This window comes from Tetrao urogallus (assembly GCF_951394365.1).
Source record: "Tetrao urogallus genome assembly, chromosome: 5".
NCBI lineage: Eukaryota > Metazoa > Chordata > Aves > Galliformes > Phasianidae > Tetrao > Tetrao urogallus.
In genome coordinates, this window is record NC_136818.1 from 37,273,802 (window position 1) to 37,296,460 (window position 22,659).

A 22,659-nucleotide genomic window follows, 5' to 3' on the forward strand; every position below is an offset into this window, starting at 1 on the left:
AGGAACTGGGGGCATTAGCAGGCACTCCAGAGAGCCAGGCTGCTGTTATGGCCCTATGAAGGTACCTGAAACCAACCTAACAAGTTCTATTTCTTGATCTCACATCCTGTATATAAATGCAGTTGTCATATTACTTAAAACAAACTGAGTTGCAATAGCACAATATTGCTTGTTAAATCATTATTTTTTAAAGTTTGCATGGAATTTGCGTCACATGGAAACTGATAATGCTTACTTGTTGGATCTGTAGCTGCTGTGTAGCATCTACTAAACCTTATCTTGGGAGCAGGAACTGCAGCCAGAGGATCACTCTAGCTGAGCAGAAGGCTAATAAGTCAAGTTAGAAGAGATCTACTACAGCAATATTTTCTATTTGGGTTTAATCGTAAGTACACCAGGAAGTGAAATGTCTATTATTCAAAGCAGGAAGAAAACAGTGATAGCCCTCTCAAAACACATCTCAGTGATCACTCACACTTGGGTAAAATCCTCCTTTGCTTTCACTGCTTTTGATCAGAAAACAAAAGGAACCACCACAAACCAGTGAATGCTGAAACCCTAAGACTGAAACAAGGAGAAAGTATTCAATGGTAACACATGGATAAAGACTTTACTCAGGAAAAGAAGCAAACATTTTCAAACTTTTACATTGTATGTAATGGTAGTAACAACTGTTTCCATATACACCTATAACTGCTAACTGAGGAGAAGCAAAATATGAGTTAGATTGAATCACCTTCGCAATGTCTTTCTTACAGACCTTGAAGTGCCCATGAAAGTCGTAGGAGAAATACGGTATGCATTTACACAAGATCAAAAATGGACTTAGGTTAACAAAGACAGCAAATACTTTGAAGTGAGAAGTAGAGCTTTAAACAGAAAGCTTAGCAGCAACAAGAGTGCATGCATTAGTTCAGGTAAGTCATAAACAACTACAGTAATATTCTATTCTCCCTACAAAGATGATTCCCGATGCAACATAGGATGACATCTGCCATAATATTTTACCATACTGCCTTGTGCCATTAAAAAAAATGCTTGAAGTTCCCTTTTCAAATAAAACCCAGGAAACAAATATCCCTCAGACTACAACCTCGTACGCTGAACACTTCCTTTTTACTGTGTCAGCCTTCAAAATTTGTTCAATTCCTTTTCCACTGTATGCTGAAAGCCCTTTTCATTAACAAACCTGCACCATCAGCATGCCTCCTCTTTAATCCAGATGAACATCAAATCCATGATAGATGAGTTTACTCTGATAATTCAGCACTGCTTTTATTTATTTGCATCCTCAGGCTGAAGCATGGTATATGGAGAGCAGGAAGGAAATACCTTATGTCAACAGACTTACAACTTTTGAAAGCATTGCCAAGAATCAGACTTTCACAGGGTACCTTTCATTATAGCTTCCCATTTACTTAATTCACCCTTAATTCAGCTATTATCTTTGGAAGTCACAACATTTTCATTTCAAGGACAGGTACGTAAGAGTCACTTGCACTTTCAAAATAAAAGACACAGAAAAAAAATCTGTATTTGATTTTGAAAAGGACTGCTAGACAATGTGCAGAATAATGGACTTCATAAATTAAAGCAATATTAAAAATTAATTACTCTTCTAAGCAGGCTTTTCACAACAGATGTGATTTTACTTCCTTAAATCTCAAAACTACAACTCAACAACCCATGTGCACAGCTGCAGGAGTAGATTTTCCATCAAAACACTTGTAGTGATACTCTGCCAAACATTACTACCATTCTCCAGTGATTAGGAATTGACAGCTCTACAAAAATAATTATGCCAAACTTTCCAGAGATGTAGCCTGGTAAATGACAATAAGGAGTACACAAATGGAAAAGTGTAGTGGATTTATATAGAGCTTATTAAAACTTCACAAGGAATAACTGTAATGGATAGCTTTTGTTTACGCCAAAATATCTATTAAGATGGATATATGGATGTTCTCCCTCATCTCTGCTGCACTTCATCTAGAAAATCAAAAATTGTGTTAACCCAAGGAAAATTAACAGGTAAAAGAATACATTTACCTATTAGGCTTGTAAAGTCAGTAAATGCTAATGCCACACAGTTATAAATACACAGCTAGCATCCAGCAATGGTTTGACATCAGAAAGCCTGGCCACAGAAAGACAATAGTATTTTATTGAAAACTCTTTCATACAGAATCAATCTGGCAGTGAGTGCTTCAAATTTACTTTCCTAGAACAACACTGAAAACCTGATACAGCAGTGTTTTACAGCAGCAGCACACATCATGCTGATCTGGGAAATTCATGTTAGGCTATTAGTGAGGAGCACTGCAGCTGGAACTCTGGCAGACAGCTTTCATATTTAAAGCATGTTAGCACTGTAGGATCTTGGTCCCAATAGTGCTCTGAATGCCATGCATAAACCCCTACAACAATGAAAAACAAAGGGCTGAAAACCTGCTACCTGCATGCAAAGTCACCACATAGGTTCAAAACCCTTCAGCCAAATCAAGTGTAATTCATGCTGTTACTTTTAAAGCATTACTTTGCTTAATACAATATAACAGCATGGCCCCACATAACCTGGTTCTGTAACCAATTTCCACATAGCCCTTTCAATCAGCAGCACTGCTCAATACAGCATTTTCTTTAGTAGAAAGCTTTTTTGATAGTATGTACATCTTCAATTAGAAAAGAACACTAGAGAACTTTTTTTTTTTTTAAAGTTGAGTTTGAAAGCAAATGTCTTACTCAGAAATGTTCTCATCAGTCCTCAACCAGAGTAATGGGAAACAGTATATATAAGGTAGAGGATATTTAACTTGACAACATACTAGGTGATATTAGGCATTAAACTAAGTCTCAGGAGTTTTCAGCACAGAGGGGGTTCAGATGAATGGGATTAGCTCTAAAGTTGTTTAGAAACAACACATTTCCTAACTGCAGGGCTACACATGCCTCTCAAATCTCCAACTGCAGCATATAAGAAATTGTTACAACATGCTGGCAGGTTATTCAAACTCAACTAATTTTTCATGACAAAGCTTGTACAAAATCACGTGAGAAGAGCCATAGTAGACCACACCTAACTTAGTGACCCATCTTCCTCAGAGGCCAAAATCAGGTACTACACACCTATCAGAACAGGGCAGATGTGTACAGAACTTCCCACAGATACTCACCCACTCTCCACAAATTCGCACGGTGGGTAATCAAAAGGTGTTTCTCTGCCATAAATTGTTCCAGCACTTTAAACTATTTTACTTCCAGCACCTTACACATATTAGAGTTTTCTAGAGAATTCTAGAGAAGCAACTGTTTTGTTAGAAATATGGCTAAACTCGCAGTTTCCTGGCAACCTTCAAGCATCACTGCACAGTTCTGTATATAAAGTTTAATATTCAGGACTCACTGAAATATCACGTAGTCCAGGAGGAAAAAAAAAAAAAAAAAGCATCTATCTCACTCACTTTTAAAATTAACTAACCGTCTTTACGAGTTACATCTACTGCTTTGCATCTCTATAAACTTTTAGGTTCTCAATGTGCATTTCAAGATGCAAATTCCACAATAACATATTAAAAAACAAAAAACATCAAAAGCCAACCTTCACTCACTGTACTTCTTGTACTTTACTTTATCAGATGTCAGCTTTACTGCAAATACGACCTGACCACATCCCTGACTGCCCTCACACTATCAAGAACAAAAACTCAGCCACCGTTTGGCCCTGAGAGAAACACCAGAAACACCAGAAAAGGAACCACTTACCTGCATCAGTTTTCTTGAGAGCTCATTAGTGAGAAATTCCTCTTCCTTTTCATAGTTTACCGCAAGTGTTTCTTTCTCTTTCTGCAGAGCCTGAATCTTCTTGAACAGCGTGTTACTGATGAATTCTTCCTCCTGCTCTGCCCTTGCTTGCTGTGAAATAAAGACAAAGTTTTAAGAAAAAAAGGAAGCAACTTTCCACACCAAAAACTACAATTATTCTGTTTGTCTTAATATTCCTTTTCTCCACCCTTCATATTAAAGCTTGTCCGTCCATTCTGGAGAACAGTGAGATGAATGTAGGCCCTGTTACCTCTTCCAGCAGAACAACATCATTCTTCCTTTTTTTTTTGTTCCCCATCTTTTAACTTTGGAAACTGCACAGATGGTTTAAAGTGGCTTCCCTCAACCAAATGCATGAACTCCTTAGCCTCTTAAAGTTTATAAAAACATTAGCGATTCAGAGATAACCACTTTTACCTTCTCTATTCCTAAAAACAAAATACTGCAGCCACCTCTCTAAATGTTCTCCATTATGAACCAACTCACAGATGTGAGGCATTCAGCACTGTGCCAACTTGCCAGATCCCTTCAGCCGTAGCACTGCTCTCTGGGAGGCACACAGTGTTTGTCTCTCCTGCAGGTACACCTCTGGTGACAGCGACAGGGCCAGAGGGAATGGCTTGGAGCTGTGTCAGGGGAGAGACAGGCTGGCTTTAGGGAAAGGTTCTGCACCAGAGGGCGGTGAGCATGGAACAGGGCAATGAGCACAGCCCCAGGTTGCTGGAGTTCGGTGAGCATTTGGTTGACACTCTCAGACAAAAGGTTCGGATTCTGGATGATCCCTTTTGGGGCCAGGAGTTGGGCTGCTCCAAAGAAAGACAACTAAACTCCTCCCTCCGCTCCCCCCTTTGCATTCTCTGCTATTCAGGTATTTCCAGATTTTTTATGTACACTTAAGAAACTTCATAAACAGAATATAGTAGTTATCTTTGGATGTCTGCTCTAGAAAACCGCAAAGGGCAACTCATATGGGCAAATGACAGCCCACAGCTACAGATGGGTAAAGCCAACTCCTAATTACACAAGCAATGCATAATTAGCCCAGAAAAACAGAACAACACAAACACAGAATTCCCAAGCCATAACCTTCAACAAATGAGACCACACAGTGTTGAGGAGTTTTCTCTGTCCCTACAATAAAACCCATATCACATGAACTGCAGATTTGTGATTTGCCCTGAGTTTAATAAAATCATACCAGCTTGTAGCTTGCAGTACTTAAGGATTTGCTTAGTTTTATTTCAGCAAAATTTGACTGTGGAAACCTTAAGAAATAGGATCCAGAAGTATAACTGTTTAACTTGCATAATGTTCTGCCCCAAATGTGGCAGAATAATCATCTCTTTATACATACTGCACAATGGAAAGTGCTCACAGGATTTCATTATGTCAGTGATCTTTTAACTGGAATGATGCATTCCCTAGTAGTCCAAGAGGCAATTACTTAAGCAGAGACACCTTTCATGCCTACAAGAAAATTTACTTACAAAGCATAACTGTCTTTAAAGCTGGTGGAATAAAAGGGACAACCATAAATATCCCCAGATCTCCAGTATCATAAAATCTATAGCAGTGGTTTGGAAACTTTTCAATTGATTCTTCTTTGTTTCAAATCTTCACATCCTTACCAGTGCCTTCTCCCATCTTCATTGCTTTTGTGCCATGGCCCTTACACACTACCTGCTACCAGCTCCCGTCTCGCTTGGCACAATCCCAAGATGAGGAAAAAGACAATAATAAGGAAAGAAAAGAAGCTCTGGCACAGTTTATTAGATGAGGTCCTGCTCAGCACCTTCTCTCTAACGTCAGTGCATCTCGCTGGCAGAGAACCACTCTTCCTGCACGTTCATTAAGAGTTATCATTGGCCACATCAGGACAACATAAAGATGCCCAAACGCCTGAAAGAAATACCAAATTGTCAGCTTACATATCAGAATGCTACAACACAAGGGATCTGACTAAAATCTCAATAACATCATTATCCCGTTATAAATGTAGCTTTACTTTGAGCTACTAACAATCTTATGCCTTCACAGAAATGTCAGAACAGAATAAACAATTCAAACTGCAAAGGTTCATTGTCCTCAAATTGTTAAAATTCATGTGTTCTCTTCCAAAGTCATCCCCCTCCTTTGTCTTCACAGCACAGATTTCTACTGCCAGCTTTCTGATGGTTCAAAGACAGTAAAAGGGAGGAAGCAGACCAAGTATACATAGAATTATATTAGAAAGGTCTTGGTTTTAAAGACTCAAGATGCATCTACTTTGATTTGTCTTTGTTTCTAACTTGCATAAAGTCTGTTCTGTCCCAGCTTTGCACCCATCAAAACCTTTGAAATCATATTTCTCAGCTGAACAAACAAGAAGCATACAAATCTAAGTGTGAATGTAAGTTCCAGATACGTCAAATTAAATACGGCGTCCACTTAAACTACTTGGTGGTCTGCAATTTCAACATTATCTATGAAGTAAAAAAACCACACTAGAGTTATGAAACAAGGTATAAAAAGCCAGAGTGTTCCTCTATTTCTTCTAAAGCTACATACTTTCATTCTGAAACTTTCCCTTTATCTTGTTCATCGCTGGAGATAGTTTGGCTGTAACAAAATCCCTCATGTTAATACTGCCTGAAATCTATTAGTCATTTAGCCCACAGTCAAAAACCCACACACTGTTTCCTGCACAGACTGTCACAGTAATATTTTTCTGAACATACATGCAGAGTTTCCATACAAATAATCTGACTCTAAATCAGGCATTTGCATTAGAAAACAGCCCCTGATAGAATCAGCAAAAAAACTGAGAAAGAGCACGGAAATCAGAGACAGTGGGTCAGTGAGGGCAAAGAGTTCATGATTTCTCTGCTACTCACATTACATTCAACACCCATAAATGCCAAAAGCAATTTACTTCATTCTGTATACCACCTTACAAAACAAATTGCTAAGACACTGAGTGATATAAAATTATAACATTGGATCTGACAGCTTTTAGAAACCTGAAAGGTGCAATCTCCTTGCTGCACAGATCTGCAGATATAACCACGTCCACCTGTCAGCTGTGTCTCAAACTTCAGGTCTGGCTAACTCAGAGGACTGCATGGATGCACCCAGTGAGGGGATATCTGTAATTACTGAAGTCAACACCACACATGTCTAAGACAATCATCAAAGACAATCATGTTACTTTGTGAAAATCAAAAATAAAGAGGGGATTTTGACTGCAGTAGCATGCGACAACCCAATTACTAATAGAGTAGAGGTGTGAAGTGTTATAAAAGATCCATCCTTCTGATTTTAGTATCCAGTGCACTGTTTTTAACAGAACTAAGACATATTTCTTTTGAAAACTTTACATAGTAACTGAGCACCTTACTAAGAAGACAATCTCATTACAAGTTATTTTTCCACACACTGCATGTGTGTGGAAGTATAAACTATCAAGAGTTTAGGTCCAAAGTATTTTTATGCTTTCAGTTCTTCCTGTGTATGTACCTCTAGCAGGCCAAAAGCACACGCTGCTAGATTCCCCTCTGCCCGCTTGCTTCTAGCTCCCACAGCAGCTTCTGCACCTGGTGGAATGCTCTCTTTCTGCATCAGACCAGATTCCAACCACTGCCCTAGTGGCAATATTTTATGAACAGCAAAACCATGGTTTTCTGATGCTTTAACAAAGCCAAATAACAATGACAGCTGTCTACACTTCCTTCTCTTCCAAGGTTACCATTTCTCTAAGTTTCACAAATATTCCCATTACTGCAAAGCAGGGTAAGGAAAAGCAGGTTCAACATCACAGCTGAAAGCTATTTCCTAGAGAACACCAGTGCCACATTATCAGTGGTATGACGTGAACGAGACCTTGCATTTTAATTTCAGCTCTTTCTTCAGATGCAGTCTCAGGAACACATGTTTCACAAAAGGCTTGTCAGCCCCATACAGCCTGAGAGCTAGGTGGCAAAGCACCGTCCGCCTTCGCTAGCGCCTGCAGTAGAGCTAGCACTAAGATTTCAGGGGATCTTGCTGGAGACAGCTTACCAAGCACTGTTCTGATCTAATTCATCCTTGAAGTTTCCCTATCTATAAAGACAAGGCCCACCACTGACTCTTTATCACTCACCCATGCAGAGCAGTTTCTGCTGGGTGACAGGGACAAAATACACCTGCAGATGGAGCTGAAGAGCAATTCAATCCGCTGGCTGTACACTCAGAAACTCAATCTTCACTACTGAATATAGCCCAAAAGGTTGGGGCAGCTTCAGGAGGGATACCTCAGCGCAGCACACGGTACACTGAGATAGAATTGCCTCTTCAGAAAGCTGCCTGTCCCAAGATCCTACAAGAAAGCATGAAGTGAACAGGGTGTAAAGAGCAGTAAGGCACAGTGACACAATTTTAGAAACGTAAAATCTTCCCACAAAACATTACCATATTTAGGTTTCCCATTTGTGCTGTAGCACATACTTCTCCTCTAGCACAGTCAACTCAAGACACTGCTCTAGCCATGCTTACTGCACTAGTTTAAAATAATACAGAAAACTCCTGGTCTACAAATGCAACAATTATCTCAGTTAAACAATGCTGTTCCTTTACAGGAGAAACTTTCACACTGCAGCCCTTCTGGGTTGGAGCTTTTTATCTTACAAGTCCTTCAGCAGCACCTGAAACAACCAAACTGCATGCAGCGTGCCTTTCAGACAAGGAGAAACACAAACCACTGCAAACTATGTGCAAGGAAAAGACTGTTTTCAAGAAATGGAAGAAGAATCAGCTCAGAGATGATGGCTCACACTGCCGCAGCTGCTGTGGCTGCCCAGCAACACACTCTATTTGTGGCTCCTGGGGTACAAGGAAGGCCATTGAAGCCCTCCTGTGCCACAGCCAGATACCTCTGCAGCCTTCCGGCTCACTGCTCCCATGGGTACAGCCATGTTCTGCACCTCAAGTTCTGGGTCTGATTTGAGTGTGATTTCCTGTTTTATGTAGGGCAACCCCCCAGATAACTTCCTCACTTTCACTTCAGGCAGAAGAGCAAGTTTGTTTGGTTTTTTTTTGCTTTTGCGTTCTTTTTTCTTTCTTTCCCCTTTCATTTTTTTCCTCCTCTTTTCCCATTTAAGTGAAATTTTCAGGAGTAATGGAGCCATTGTGTGCTACTTCCAAAACAGACAAATGGGAGAGGAAAAAAATGAATCACCATCAGACCTCAACCTACCAGCTTCAACTACTCTAAACATAATATATCCTGCAACATTAACACAACAAACAGAACTGCCTTAAAAAACATTATTTAGTGTTAAAATACTGTTCCCTTCTCTCTCCCTTTCATTCCCTCTCACCCCTTTTAATAGGACCAGCCAGGCTTTGGCTGAGCTGTGATCAGATGTTTTTAGCTACACAGCACCCATGCAGCCTCATGAGCAACCCTCTCAAAAAACACAGTTATATTCAAGATGAGTGCATCCATACTGTGCTTTGGAAAGCTACACAACAGCACTTTATACTCAATACCTATATATATATATATACACATACACACACACACCTACACTCTAGTCCTCAACACCAACTACCTTCTTGAAGACAGAAGTTCTGTAGTGTTCACGCACACTAAGCCTCTGAGCATTGCCATTCACTGTCTGATGGTATGCAATTGCATTCCACTTCAGACTTCTACATGCCTAAAATAGCTTCCCTCTGCAGGTTGCTGCTGACCTGTGAGAGTCCCAGCAACTGAAAGACATCAGGTGAAACAAGAAGGTTATGACAACAGTTGTTCCATAAACATGGTGACACATAATATTCATGCATTTGGTTTATCACACAAAACTTATGAGAAGCTATGTGCAATTCATAATTCATACAGTGCAATTTTAAAATAATTTTAAAGGCTTTCTTCAAGGCATAAGAAATTGGTCTGTTCTCTTTGAGGGAGTTTATTTTGTCAAAATACTGGCTTTAAATAGTTAATTAAAAGGCAGCTCCTGGAAAAGCTACTGTAATAAGAAAATGTCAAGACAGGGTCCAGAAAGTGTATCAACCTTCAAATAACTTTTACCTAGCAGCTTAACCATGATCATGCACCGTTATGCAAGTCTTATGTCATTAAAGACTACGTGGGCATAAAGCTTCACAGAGGAAAGGCAGCACAGCTGTACAGGTAAACTGAATGTCAATATTTCCTATTTGGAGTGCTTAGGATTAGCAGAGACATATTAGGATTCACCAAAGACATATTGATAGTATGAATTTTTCAATCACTTGGCCATCTCCACGTGGAAGCCCAGCAGACCGTGAGGATGCAACTGTGGTCTCCCATACACAAGAGCTGTAAGCTGAGCTAGCAGAAGCTACAGGCCAAGACAGGAATGACCAAGCAGGAATACACTCTGTTCTGCGAGCATGAAGCTCTGCCTTGACAAAGACAACCAATATGGACAATAAAGTTACACTGTCAAAGCAAACACTGAACCAAAGCCTGAAATCTCCCTACTAACCCTCTACTGATGACTGAAAGGTTTTTGCTTTACTCTCAGACATCTGCTGGTGCTGCCATTTTATTGGTGAAATTTTTGGTAATCTTGTGTGGTAAAGAGCTTTCTAGTTAATCAATAGGTGTAAAGCAAATAGACTACAGAAACACGTGGAACAGGTTTTGCATCTGTTCAGCCTCAGTATAAAAGCTGCTGAAAAATGAAATAAGGACACACATGTACATAGGTGCACAGATCCCCAACCAGACTTGTAGTTGTACTTCAGTCTGCCTGAGTTTTTGAACATGCAGCCTTCTGGATGGAGCAATGATGAAATGGTGGAGTGGGGTGAAAGTGATCCAATTGCATGTAGCTAATGTTGGGGCAGACTTGGTTGGTTTTATTTGTTTGGGTTTTTTAAACTTATTTTTCATAGGCTCCATGATCATTTGAACTTCCCTTAGACTTGATCGTCCTTTAGAAATAGACTTCATGTTTGATTTGCATCTAAAATACCCCAGCTAAATGCAATCTGGTTGTGTCAGGCTGCTCAGAAAGCAAAAAACCAACACCAGCTAGAATCCCAGCAATGCCACCACTCGGTAGGACAACTTGGAAGAAATGTAACCCTGCTGCAAACTGGTCCAACTACTCTGCAGCATGAGATGTCCAGGGCACAAAAATATAACTTATCTTATTAGTACTTCTTTGCCTTTTTTTCTACTACTTTTACTACTTACTTTCTACTACTTCACCATTTATCTTTGATGCAGAGAGGTATTAATTACAAAATATACTACATTAATCACAAAATATACTGCTGACCAATTAAGAACTCCTTGTTGCTCACTCCCAAAGTTTCAGTGAAAGAAAAAAGAACAGCAAAAAACAGCAAGGATTCAGAAGAATAGAACAGAAAGAAAGAAAACAAACAGAAGAATAACTACTAGGTGACTAATTTACTAAGCAGCTTCTTTTCAGTGAGCTATGCACATCTGTGCCATCAGGCACCGACCCATGTTTTAAAACAACACGCTTGTGCACAAAGTGCAAGCGCAGCATGCTTTTGTTAGAAGCTGCCACGGCTGCTTCTCTCTGCAGGCACAGGAGTGCAAACAGAGAGGAGAGGCTGAGCAGCCAGCCCCTCTAAATCATCTGTGTCAATCCTACTTCACCTCCTAGCTCAGATAAGCCAGGGCAAAGATGCGGATATAAAACAGTTGGTCTTCTTCACTGGAGTAGATAACAGCCAAAGCATTATCCTGTCCCACCCCACTTCTCTAGGCAAACCATACATTGCTACCACAAGCATCCCCCATGCAGTGCCTTCGCCATTTTCTTAAAACCTCTGCTGTTGGCTTCTTGGTTTTGCTTTTTATAATGCCAAGTTTCAATACAGCTTACATAGTCATAGGGATGGCCGTGTTCTTCTCCACACTAGCAAGGTGCCTGATAACACAACCAGCCTCTGAAGAGCACTCCTTTCAAAACCCCCCTTAATTCCTCATGCACGCACTGGCTTTCCAGAAAAGCCATAATGTCACCAATGTTAATCACACCTTGTTCCAAACCCACACATTCACAAAGCTCACATCACATCATCCATCCCACAGTTAATGCATACTAGCTCTAATTCCAACACAACAAACACGTGTTCAGAACTCAGTGGATTCAGAGTTTTTTTTGCTAAATATTTTGGGTCTCTTGCAATACACGCACCATAATACATCAAAGTGCAATCACTTTTCAGGCTTTCAAGACAAGAAACAGGTCTATTACATAGTGCAGGAGAAGACACTGAGGAAGATGAAGTATCTACACCCTCTGCTCTGCCTGTCTACGAGCAGAGGTTTGCAGGATGTAAGAGAATGCACTCATCTTTGAGTATTCACCCCATAAAGAACTGAAAAAGTACATCTAACACAGAGAAATAACCATATGCATTTTTCAGGAAATGCCTACCCATCTTTCCATCCTCAGAGCAGGAACTTTCAGTTAAATATCTCACTTTTTAAAAGAAAAAGGAGGTTATGGCAGATCTTGATTCAGCCAGCACCTCAGGGCCTATGAGGGCATTGCTTTTACCTAATGAATGGATTACTCGCAAAGCTGGCTGCAGAAAACTCCTACTCTTCATTTGTCACAGATGTGAAAAACACACTATTTGAAGCTCTTGGAAAAGTACTGATAAAAAACTAAATTTTGCAAAAGTCATAATAACTGCTTTTGCTGCTTATTTGGAAGTAAAGGGAAACAAAGTGGCAATCCCTCCACTACAATCAAAAACAAAGTCCTTTCCACATTTGCTCTAAGTAGAAATGGAACTCCAAGGGACAGGAAGAAACATCGTGAGGGGCTTTTGAATATCAAACTTTATCATGTCTGACTTAATAAGAATCATTTATATCTTTATCCAAAACTGAACTGTGTCATTGTGGGAATTATATATTTTTTTTTAATCTTTGTGGTAGGACTTTTAAATATCATAGAATGACTAAGGTTGGAAAAGACCTCTGAGATCATCCAGTCCAACCACCAACCCATCACCACCGTGTCCGCTAACCCACATCATGGTTAGCATCAACAGCAATAAAGGAACTAAAAATCCTTAGCTTTATGGCAACAAACAGAAACATCACATTCTGAGGCTATTTAGAGAATTAAAACATCTGACCAAAGCTGACAGACAGCTGAAACACTGCGAGGACACTTCGATCTACAGCACAGCTGAGGAGATGCACATCTACTTCTTAAAGCTTACCCCAGCCTGAAAAGCAGCTCATGTTAACAAGGCCTTATGCCAAGTGTCTCTCCCTCGGTTGTACCACCAGCACCAGCTTAGCTGAAGGAATGCCCTCTTTCCAGGAACTCAGTGGCAGCAACAGAAGACACAAAGATGCGGATGACTCCTGGGAACTGCTAGGACTGCTGCTTTAGGCAACAGTTAGCCTACAATTTTAACAGGAAAGTTGAAAAAGTTACAGCACAGACGTCACAATTCAACACTGATTCAACATTTCTGCAAATTGCTTTAACTTTAACCAAGGAGCTCTTACAACCCCCAGATGTGCGATCTACACATCACTCATGCTACAGCCTTTCTGACTTAGACATTTGCCTGTTTACTTTGGAATAGTGTACCTCAATGGTCTTGCCTTCGTCATTACTTCTTTTTTCATTCCATGTATTGAAACAGGACCATAACAGTCCCTGTAATTAGAGCTCAGACATTCCCCTGGTCAGCCAGGCAGCAGGCCTTGGCTAAAGAAGATGAACTCAAGGCCTTGTTTTGTTGATGCCCCCTGGCTGCTGCACTGGAAGCAATGTATCACAGCAGTATTTTCCCTTACTGATCCATAGGGACTTGTTTTGTATTTTATTTTCTGCCTCTCTTCCAGAACATGTCATTGCCTCATCCACTCCTTCTGTTCAGATATGAAAACCTGTACAAGATGCAGTTTGTACATTTTGTCCCTACCATTCTCCTCCTCCAGACTTTTTTTTTTCCAAGTAAGACAAAAAAGGATTCACCCCTTGCTCTGCTGCTAAATTCAGTATCTTCCTCCTACCCCCAAGCATAAAAAAGAGCAGCAAACAACTGTTTCTCTCTGCTGCTCTTAGCAAGCTATGCTGCAGTGCATCAGATATATTCTGCTGACAAATTCTGCTCCTTTGGAAGAGCACTTTCTTACTCCCTATTGCACATTTCAAGAACAGTGAGAAGTTAGCATCATGTCCTTCTGTGGCATCTCACACACTGAGCTCAGTGACCAGCTCTATTTGCAGCATCGTGGATTCACCATTGCAAGCATTCTGTGGCCTTAGAGTTTCTACCTGAAATTCCACCCAAGCACATCTTATAAGTTGCTGTGTGATGACACGATCTTTTGTTGAAATCATTAGCAGCAGCAAATCATTACCTGCTTAACACACCTGTGTTGCACACAGCAGTATTATTTCCCCATGTGACACAAGGAGTGTTAGCATTAACAGTCTGCAGATGAAAATATGCCCCCTGCACACCAACACCCAGGACTGAGTGCTTAGGAACAAACTCCAATATTAACTGAAGCCAATATCAGCAGCAGGAGGAAACAATCAATAAAGACAAGTAAAATGAACTTGCAGGTGAAAGAAAAGCAAAGACCAAGTCATTACTCTAAATGAAAGACTTAAACAGTCAGATTTCCTTCACCCTTTGCAATCAGCAATAAAAATCAAACTCTATTACGCTCAAAACTGCAACTAAAATGCAGTACAGAACTTCCAGGAGTTGAAAATCATTCTACGGTTTTGTCCATAGTAGCTTTTCAAAACTGGGATTAGCAACAGGGCTAGAACCTGGAGAAAAGACCAAAGCCTTACCCTACCATTCAAAGCAACAGGTGTGTAGCATACAGGGATATTTGTTTCTGTGAAAACAGACCGGTTAGGTGTACCTGTTAGGTGTACAATGCAGAAGAAACTAGAACAGCTCCTTCAAAATGCTTCGGTCCTTGAAGATACATTAAGAAAGAAGAGCTGCTAGCCTCAGTAAATGTTCAAACCTGGCAATAAGCTGTGTTTGGAAAAACTCACTACAAACAGTCTGACACAGAACTGAATACCACTTTGATGAGAAGGTTTGTTTAAAAGAACACTGCACACGCACAACAGGAAGCTTACAGAAACAACAAGGACTTTTCATTATTAAAAATTCCCAAATATATTCTCAAATCACAGTTCTTACTTCACTTCCATCCCAAATTAATTGAAACCAATATACCAACACTACTATTGATTGAAGACATTCCACCATTACTCAACAAAGCAACACCAGTAAAGTAACGGGTAACGAAGCAGAGCTGTTGTGCAACCTTTCTAGGCAAGCATGACATAGATGGTTATCACAGTTTGGTATCAACCCAATGGCAATACTGAAAACAAACTCACTGTAAAAAGGACAGAAACATTAGGAGAGCTATTTGGCGTGGTTTTATAGGGAACAAGTTTTTGCAGATAAGCAGAGATTTATCTTTCAGCCAAAGCCTATTTCTAATAAAGATTACTGCAAAGGCATAAGACATGTGCATGGTGCCCATAAGACTGTATTGAAGACAGCAATGCAATAATCAAAGTACAGGCAGAATTCCAGAGTGGCTTACAGACCTTAAAAACACTTGTCAGTGGGAAATGTCTAATGCAATTTCACACCAACATGTACTAAGCATGATGCTGATCAAAACATCGACTGCATATCACTCTTCATTAAGTCATTTCTGACAAACTCCACGAGACTAAAATTGCAAGATGGCTAAAAAAGAGACTCTTTACCAACCCCACAAATAAGGGATTCTCCTCAGAGAATGGACGTGGAGAGAAGGGAGCACTGGCCTCACCAGTGATGCTGCAGCAGAGGTACTGCTCCACAAGGTCTTCCAGGCTCCAGCAGAGGAGAACACCTCCACCACCATGAGCAGCATCGGTGAAACTGATACGGGGAAATAAATGTATGGTGTTAGGATCTCTTTGTAAAGAGAGCTAACAGAGCCTCACAAAAATCAAGAACAGAGGAAAACATTCTTTTTGAGACCATGGCACCGCAGTTACGAGCACCAAATCAGGTGGTGCTGCAGCAGTACGAGTCAGGCCTGGAAAAGACATGCGTGTGCTGCTGCAAGTTGTGCTCAGTTAGCTGCAGCACACAACAGTCAGCTCACAGAGCAAGACTGATGATACAAGATGAAAAAATAAAAGCCATCAGTTCCAAATGAAGCTCTCAGAAACAGCTGGGCAAATCTGGAGCAGAAAAACGTGTTCAGCCTCAACCAGTGCATCATACAGCCACAACATATTGATCCAGCACGTTGGACTTTCAGCATCTCAGAGCCTGACAGTTTTTTTCAGTTGTGCCAGGAGCTGTGCACAAGGATCAAGCAGCAGCAAACGGTACCACACCTTCCCATTAGCAGCTTACCAGCACTGCAGCAAACAGCATGGCTTTTATCACCTTAACCTAAGGGTCACGAACAGTAACAAAGTCCATCATGAAGCTTCCTTCTTCCTTTACAGATTTCTGTAGAAGTTCAATTTCTTGAGAAGGCGGCAAACACAACATTCAAATACAAGACAGTCGTTTCCTCTGCATCTGCTCTTTCTGAAAAACTTTGGAGTTTCACTGCATATTAATTTGCTCATTTCAGCAAAAATGTTGTCTTCAAGAAGCCAAAAACCAGAACTGAATGATGCTGTTAGATTTGAAAGCTGTGAGAGCACTTTTACACCTACAGAAGTTGCCACAAAACAGCAGAACCCCCTTTTTCACACTTTTAACACCTACTTTAAAGCAAAGCATAAATAACAGACTTTACCTCTGCTAAAACATTCACCTCCTCACTTTCTTGATTCACTTTGTACCTTCTAACCGCTCTCTTCCCTCTGCCCTTAGCTGAGTACCTTTCAGAGGTTTGTGTTTTCATACAGCCTGCTCTGCTTTTTCTCCTACCATTCACATTCTGTATTGAAAAAGCATTCTGCTTTGAAACTCTGGTTCCAACTGCAGGAAAGGCAAAAGCGCTCTTTGCAGAGGATTTTCACCAATACAATACACATGAACTTCCCCAAACTACCTCTCCAGGCTGACATTTTCCACAAAGAACCGCAGCAGCAGATCACAAACACACACACATCCCACCACATACTTCCTTGAGAACAAAATGCTAAAATCACATCTATTTCCAGCACCTAAATCTGGTTGTTTACCAAGAAAACTGTAACAACTCTGCAATACCACAGAAGATTTTGCCAATCTCTAAGTCACAGAAAGCCTGCTTGTTTGCAGGAGATGTCTGTTATTGCAAGCGATGAATTTCCCCAGAATTTGTGACTAAAACAAGGAAATGAGAGCTGAGTAAGCCCTTTTCTTCCATTGTTTCTCCCAGCTAGCAGAAGCCTGTCCACACTGCAGTGCAGAAACACAGGAGACTGTGAAGCTAGGAGCCGCAGCTGCCCTCTGCTAACATTCAGTATATAAACAAGGTCGTGCTTGGCCCCAAGGTGTGGGTTTAGCTGGAGGGACAAGGACAGCAGAGACTCCCAGGAAAACACTGCTGCTCGCAACTCGCAGCACAGCAGCCCTTTGCCCCAACTCCTGTGCCTCTGAGCATCATGGAACTCACAGCACGACAGCAGGGCACATGACAAGCTCACCCCAGCAGCACCCAAGTGGCACTCATACCATCGCTGTTCGGGATCAGTCTTCTCTATCTCAACCTATATTCCTTTGGGCACCCACATACCTCACAATGGGATTTCTAGGATCTTTCCTTCCCTGCAAAGCAAACTGGGTAGAAGAACAGGAAGCTGTTCTCAGAAAGTCTGTGTTACAGCATTAAAACTGCTACATCTGGCACCATGCAACAGGAATGTTCTCAAATCAAGACTATGCAAATCCACTACCTTTACACCAGTTAGAAAAAAATAATCCCTAGAGTAAGGCTCACTACACTTTATTCCTCTGATGCTACAGGAGATGCCGGACTATTCCAGGCCAACTCATGGGAGGTAAATGACCGAACCTAACACCAAGGGAAGCATGTACGTACCTGCAGGAATTGGACTGAAACGGGTTTTGTAATGAAAAGCAGCCTGCTTCTATGAGGCCTGTTAAGTAGAAAGAACAACAAAACCAAAACGCTCCAAGACTGCGTGGCTTTCACTGAGCCAACTTTGTGACATCAAACACTGGAAGGTGAAAATCAAATAATGAAAGGAACAAACCCAAGCTCTTCTGACTTCAGGACAGACTCCCTGACCCAGACATGCGTGCAGCCTCCTGGCTGAAGCACTGCAGCTCCCATGGCACACAGCAGTGCAACCTTTGGGAGAGTGCTCCTCCTCCCCCCAGGGTTGCACGTACTCTGCTTTCACCAGAGAAGTTGTGCTGTGTCAGACTTAGTCCACCATGTATGACATTTCCTTGCAGACCTCTCACCAAGAAACGAAGGAAGTACATACAGGAACTCCTCTTCTGGTAGTGTATGTAGCACTGTAACCAAAAGTAATGACTTCACATCACAAACACACAGCTGCTCAGATTTTCAGACTTTTCCCAACCTGAACACCATTCTTTCCATTTCCTAAAAACGATCTTACAGAAACATATAATGCAATCATATAATTAAAGATTGCTAAATACATGCAAACAAGTGACGTGAACTCAGCTATTTCTTTTTAATACTTACTCTCATACTCCAGACAACACTTTAGATTTCCACACTTTCCTCACTGAGTACCTCCCCATGGTAATTACCAATAGCAGCAGGTCAGATAAAATTATCTTGTGTACTTATTTAACACCATAGCCTTGCACGAGACCAGCAGTGTAACTCCATTTGCATTTCAGGCTGCAGGAATGAGCAGAGTTTGCAAGCTTTTTGGAAACACACTTAGACCAAGCAAGTTTTACAGATTCCGGCATTAAACCAGCATCTGTTGTTACACATTTTATGAAGTTAGTGAGCATACAAATCTGCCAAGTCAACACCTCTTCTCAATCAGTTTTCCAAGTACCACTGCTTAACATATGTCCCCTATGCTGACCAATTATTTTCAACCCTACAATGCTAGGATTAACTACAAATATCAGGATGCCTATGCAGCAAGCATAGTACAGTTCCTGAACCGTACATGCTCACACTGACACCAACAATTCTACACACAAACAAAAACAGTGCCATCTTACAAGCGTACGTCAGTACAGACACGAAAGGAAAGAAGAAAAAGACTGCCTTCTATCCGGTAAATCTAAAAGGGAAAATATTCAAAACCAGAAAAGAAGTTGGAGGGAACTATTTAAAGCACAGTGTCACTGCAGCACAACAGAGTTCAGAGGAAGGGGTGGCAAAAGGCACGGGGATGATGGGACACACAGCCAGAAGCATCACCTCCACCTACTGCACACAGCTTGCATCATCTCACCTGCAGTTCTGGCTACCTCTCGGTTCCGCTCATGCTTCACAGCTCATCCCCAGCAAATGATAAAAATCAAAGCTGATACGTGAGAGCACAGTGCCTACAGCAGGAAGTGGCTGTGCTGCACAGCCCTGCCCACACTGCACACCAGCGACCAGCTGGAGCAGGGCTGTGGGAGTACCTCCACAACGGCTTACCATCACAATGGGGAAAATCAGAAAACTTTGCATTTAATGACATTTCCATGCAAATGGCACACATTTCAGCGTTCCAACAACGCTCATCTCCGATCACTTTCATAGTCAGAGCAACAAAGTATTGTGACTGCAAATTTGTTTACATTAAGGACTATGTAAATCACAGCACAGTCTCGGTGGCTCAAAAAAAAACCCCAAACCTGCTCTGCATTCACTATTTTGCTGCTTGCTGAATTAGGAGTGGTTCACTCAACTATGTATAGCAAAAACAGTGTCTGCTCAAGACGCTGGTTTTCTAGGCAGCCTACAGGTTGCTGTGAAAGTCTAACACCTTCCCCTCTTCAGTCAAGATGTCGAGAAAGACACAGATGGTTTCAGATTTAAGAAAAACACTCCCTTTTTTCCAATTAAAACCTAATGTAATCAGTCCCTAGAGAGAGCACAAAAGGAATGTTAGTTCACAGGAACTTGTTTACAAACAGCAATACATCTACCAGGGGTTCAGACAGATGCCATGTCTTTCCAACAGGCAGAGAGAAAATGTCTGACTGACAAGATGTCTTAGCCCCTTCCAGTACTGAAGGCACTCCACTGCTACCTAATTAAGACTCATTCTCTTCTCGTAAAGTACTAACAAAGCACACGTTTTCCCAACCGGCACTATATTTGTCATTCTTGAATAAATTACTTCTGTATTGTGTTTCATGCACTCTTCCGGCCCACATCCTGCTAGCGCTATTGGGAACAGAGGAGGGGTCTGCCTTCGTGAGCTCCAGATCCCATTCCTTTGCTAGACGTATCGCAACAAACCGCTCAGCAATTGAACGGCTACGAGCCGGTCAGTAAAGCATCAGATGGGAATGAGCACTCGCAGGTGGGATCTGGAGTCTTTACTGCGGCTCTGCCCGCAACAGCAAGGGCACAGCACTGCTGGCACCACCTCCAAGTCCGTATCCCCCCCAGCTGCCTGGGCTGCCCGCACACCAGCCGTGGCCATTGCAGCACCCAGAGCAGCGCTGACGGCTGAGATAGCACAGACAGTCCCTCCAGATAGCACAGACCTAAACCCCAGACGCCCCTCCGATGGGGAAGGAAACCGTGCCATGCGGATTACATTTTCATACGTCTTTTGCCGAGGACTGACGCCTCGGAGCGCCGCAAAGTGAAGATAAACTCATTTATCCTGCCGGTGCTGATAAGGGAGCAGGAGCGGAGCTGGGACGGCGCGGCGCGCTCCCGCACGGCTGTCGGTCCTCCTCTCGCGCGAGCTCCGGACCACCTTTTCAGACGGTACGAACGACCAGAACGAGTTCGGGCCACCGGGTCGCCGCCCGCAGCTCTCGCGGTTCGGTCCGCCCGAAGAGGCGGCTGTTCGGAGCGGCCCCGCCGCGCATCCCGTTCGCACCCCCGCACGAAGCGGCGCTCCAAGAAACTTCGCGGCAACCCGCGTCCCGTCGGGGCGCCCTCGGGCCCGACGCCCGCCGTCCCTTCGCAGCCACGGGCCGCGGAAGGCGGCTCAGGGCCAGGCTCTCGGCGCGCGGCCGCGCCGCTGACGGCCGGCGGCCTCTGTGCCCGCGGCGATCCCGGCCGGCGCGGGGCCCGGCGTGGCGCGGGGCAGGCCGAGGCCCGGCCGCGCGTGGAGCCCCGAGGCCCGGTGCCGCCCCGCCGCCCCCTCCCGCGGCGCCGCCCGCACTCACGATGGTGACGCTGGCCTTGCGCAGGTCGCGATTCTCCTCCTGCAGCGCCTTGCACTTCAGCTTGTAGGTCTCCAGCTCGATCTTCAGCACCTTGTTCTCCTGCTGCAGCGAGGCCAGCCGGTTCGTCAGCTCCTCCAGCCGGAACGGCGAGATCACGATCCCGCCCGCCTTGCCGCCGCCCGCGCTCCCCGAGCCGCCGCCGCCGCCGCCGCCGCCCGGCCCCGCCGCCGCCGCCGGGCCGCCCGCCGCCAGCGCTCCCGCCGCGCTCCCTCCGCCCCCGCTGCCGCCGGCGCCGTCCGTGTCGCTCTCGCTGGCGCTGTCCGCCATCGCCGCCGCTCCCGCCGCCGCCGCGCCGCCAGGCGAGCAGGGGGCGGCGCCCGCCGCGCGCCGCCGCCGCCGCCCCGCGCGCCGAGAGCGGCCGCCGATCGCACCGCCCGCCACAGCGCCCCCTGGCGAACCCGCCCGCCGCAACGCCCGGACCAGGGGCGGCCCCCGAGGGGATCCCGCGGGCGCAGCAGCCCCTGGCACGGTGTGCCGGCGGAGCCGCGTGCTCCGCGGAGCCCGGCGACCTCGGGTGGAAGCGTCCCTTCTGACGGAAGATGCCCGCTTCGGTACCGACTGAAACCTTCCCCCGTGGAAAGGCTTTTAAGTGGAGCGCGTTGTTTAAATATTAAAATAATCGTGTCTACCAGCTCGTACGCAGAGCTTGGGTTTCATGGCTGAGTACGTGGCAGAGAAACGCCGAGCCGGGCGCACGCAGCGGCTCTTTGCTGCGGGTGCTGACACGCAGCTGCTGCCCAGGTTTCATTTACACGAGATCGGTGCTGCAGCCTCATTTACACGCGGTTGAAACAACCGAATCCCCTGTGTTATAAAGAAACAAATATATATAATATACATAACACAAGGAGCGTTCCTCGGGGATCTCGCTTTTCATTGTACAGGGAGGCAAAACGTAGGAAGAGTTCCTTCAGAGGCTACTGAACGACTGATGATAAATCCCAGGGAATGCTGACTTTCCTCAGCACGGTGCCTCCAGAACTGATTTGTCATCAGCATTCATTCCGGTCTGGGAGTGGGAGAGGAAAGCGTTGCTCCCTTGGACATGGCTCCTGGAAAACCAGCGGGCAAGTCACAGAGGAAAGCACGCTCCCTGGAAATAGCATCACCCTGGAAACAGATGTAAGGACATTCCTTCCACTTTATTCAGTGTGGGGCTGCTGTGGACTGCCTTCCGTGCACATCTGGTTCACGCTGATCTGCCTCGATGACTTCAGCTAAACTTCATCATGATGATAACGCCAAAATGCTTTGCATCTCATTCTCACGCTCTGTATCTTGAGTATTAGGTCATGACTTCGCAGGTTGCTTCATCTCTCTGCTTTCTTCAAGGAGCTCTCTGGGAGACCTGTGTGGCTCGGCAGTGAGCATTTCACGCTGGAGTGCACTTCAGCAGGGGCTGCATTGAAAACTCTTCAGAAAGAGGGAAAAAAAACACCTTAATCTCATCAGCCTCCTGCCTGA

General features: G+C 43.7%; 1 protein-coding gene across 1 annotated transcript in view; it reads right to left on the reverse strand.

The window, feature by feature from the left end:
* Positions 1 to 21,462, reverse strand: part of CCDC6 (coiled-coil domain containing 6) — a gene marked incomplete at both ends in the record, with an annotated part of 42,904 nt that extends 21,442 nt beyond the window's left edge. The window contains 2 exons of the mRNA XM_079536392.1: positions 3,763 to 3,912; positions 21,136 to 21,462. Coding sequence (XP_079392518.1) covers positions 3,763 to 3,912; positions 21,136 to 21,462 — 477 coding nt within the window. The remainder of the gene's footprint in view (positions 1 to 3,762; positions 3,913 to 21,135) is intronic.
* Positions 21,463 to 22,659: the final 1,197 nt, after the last annotated feature.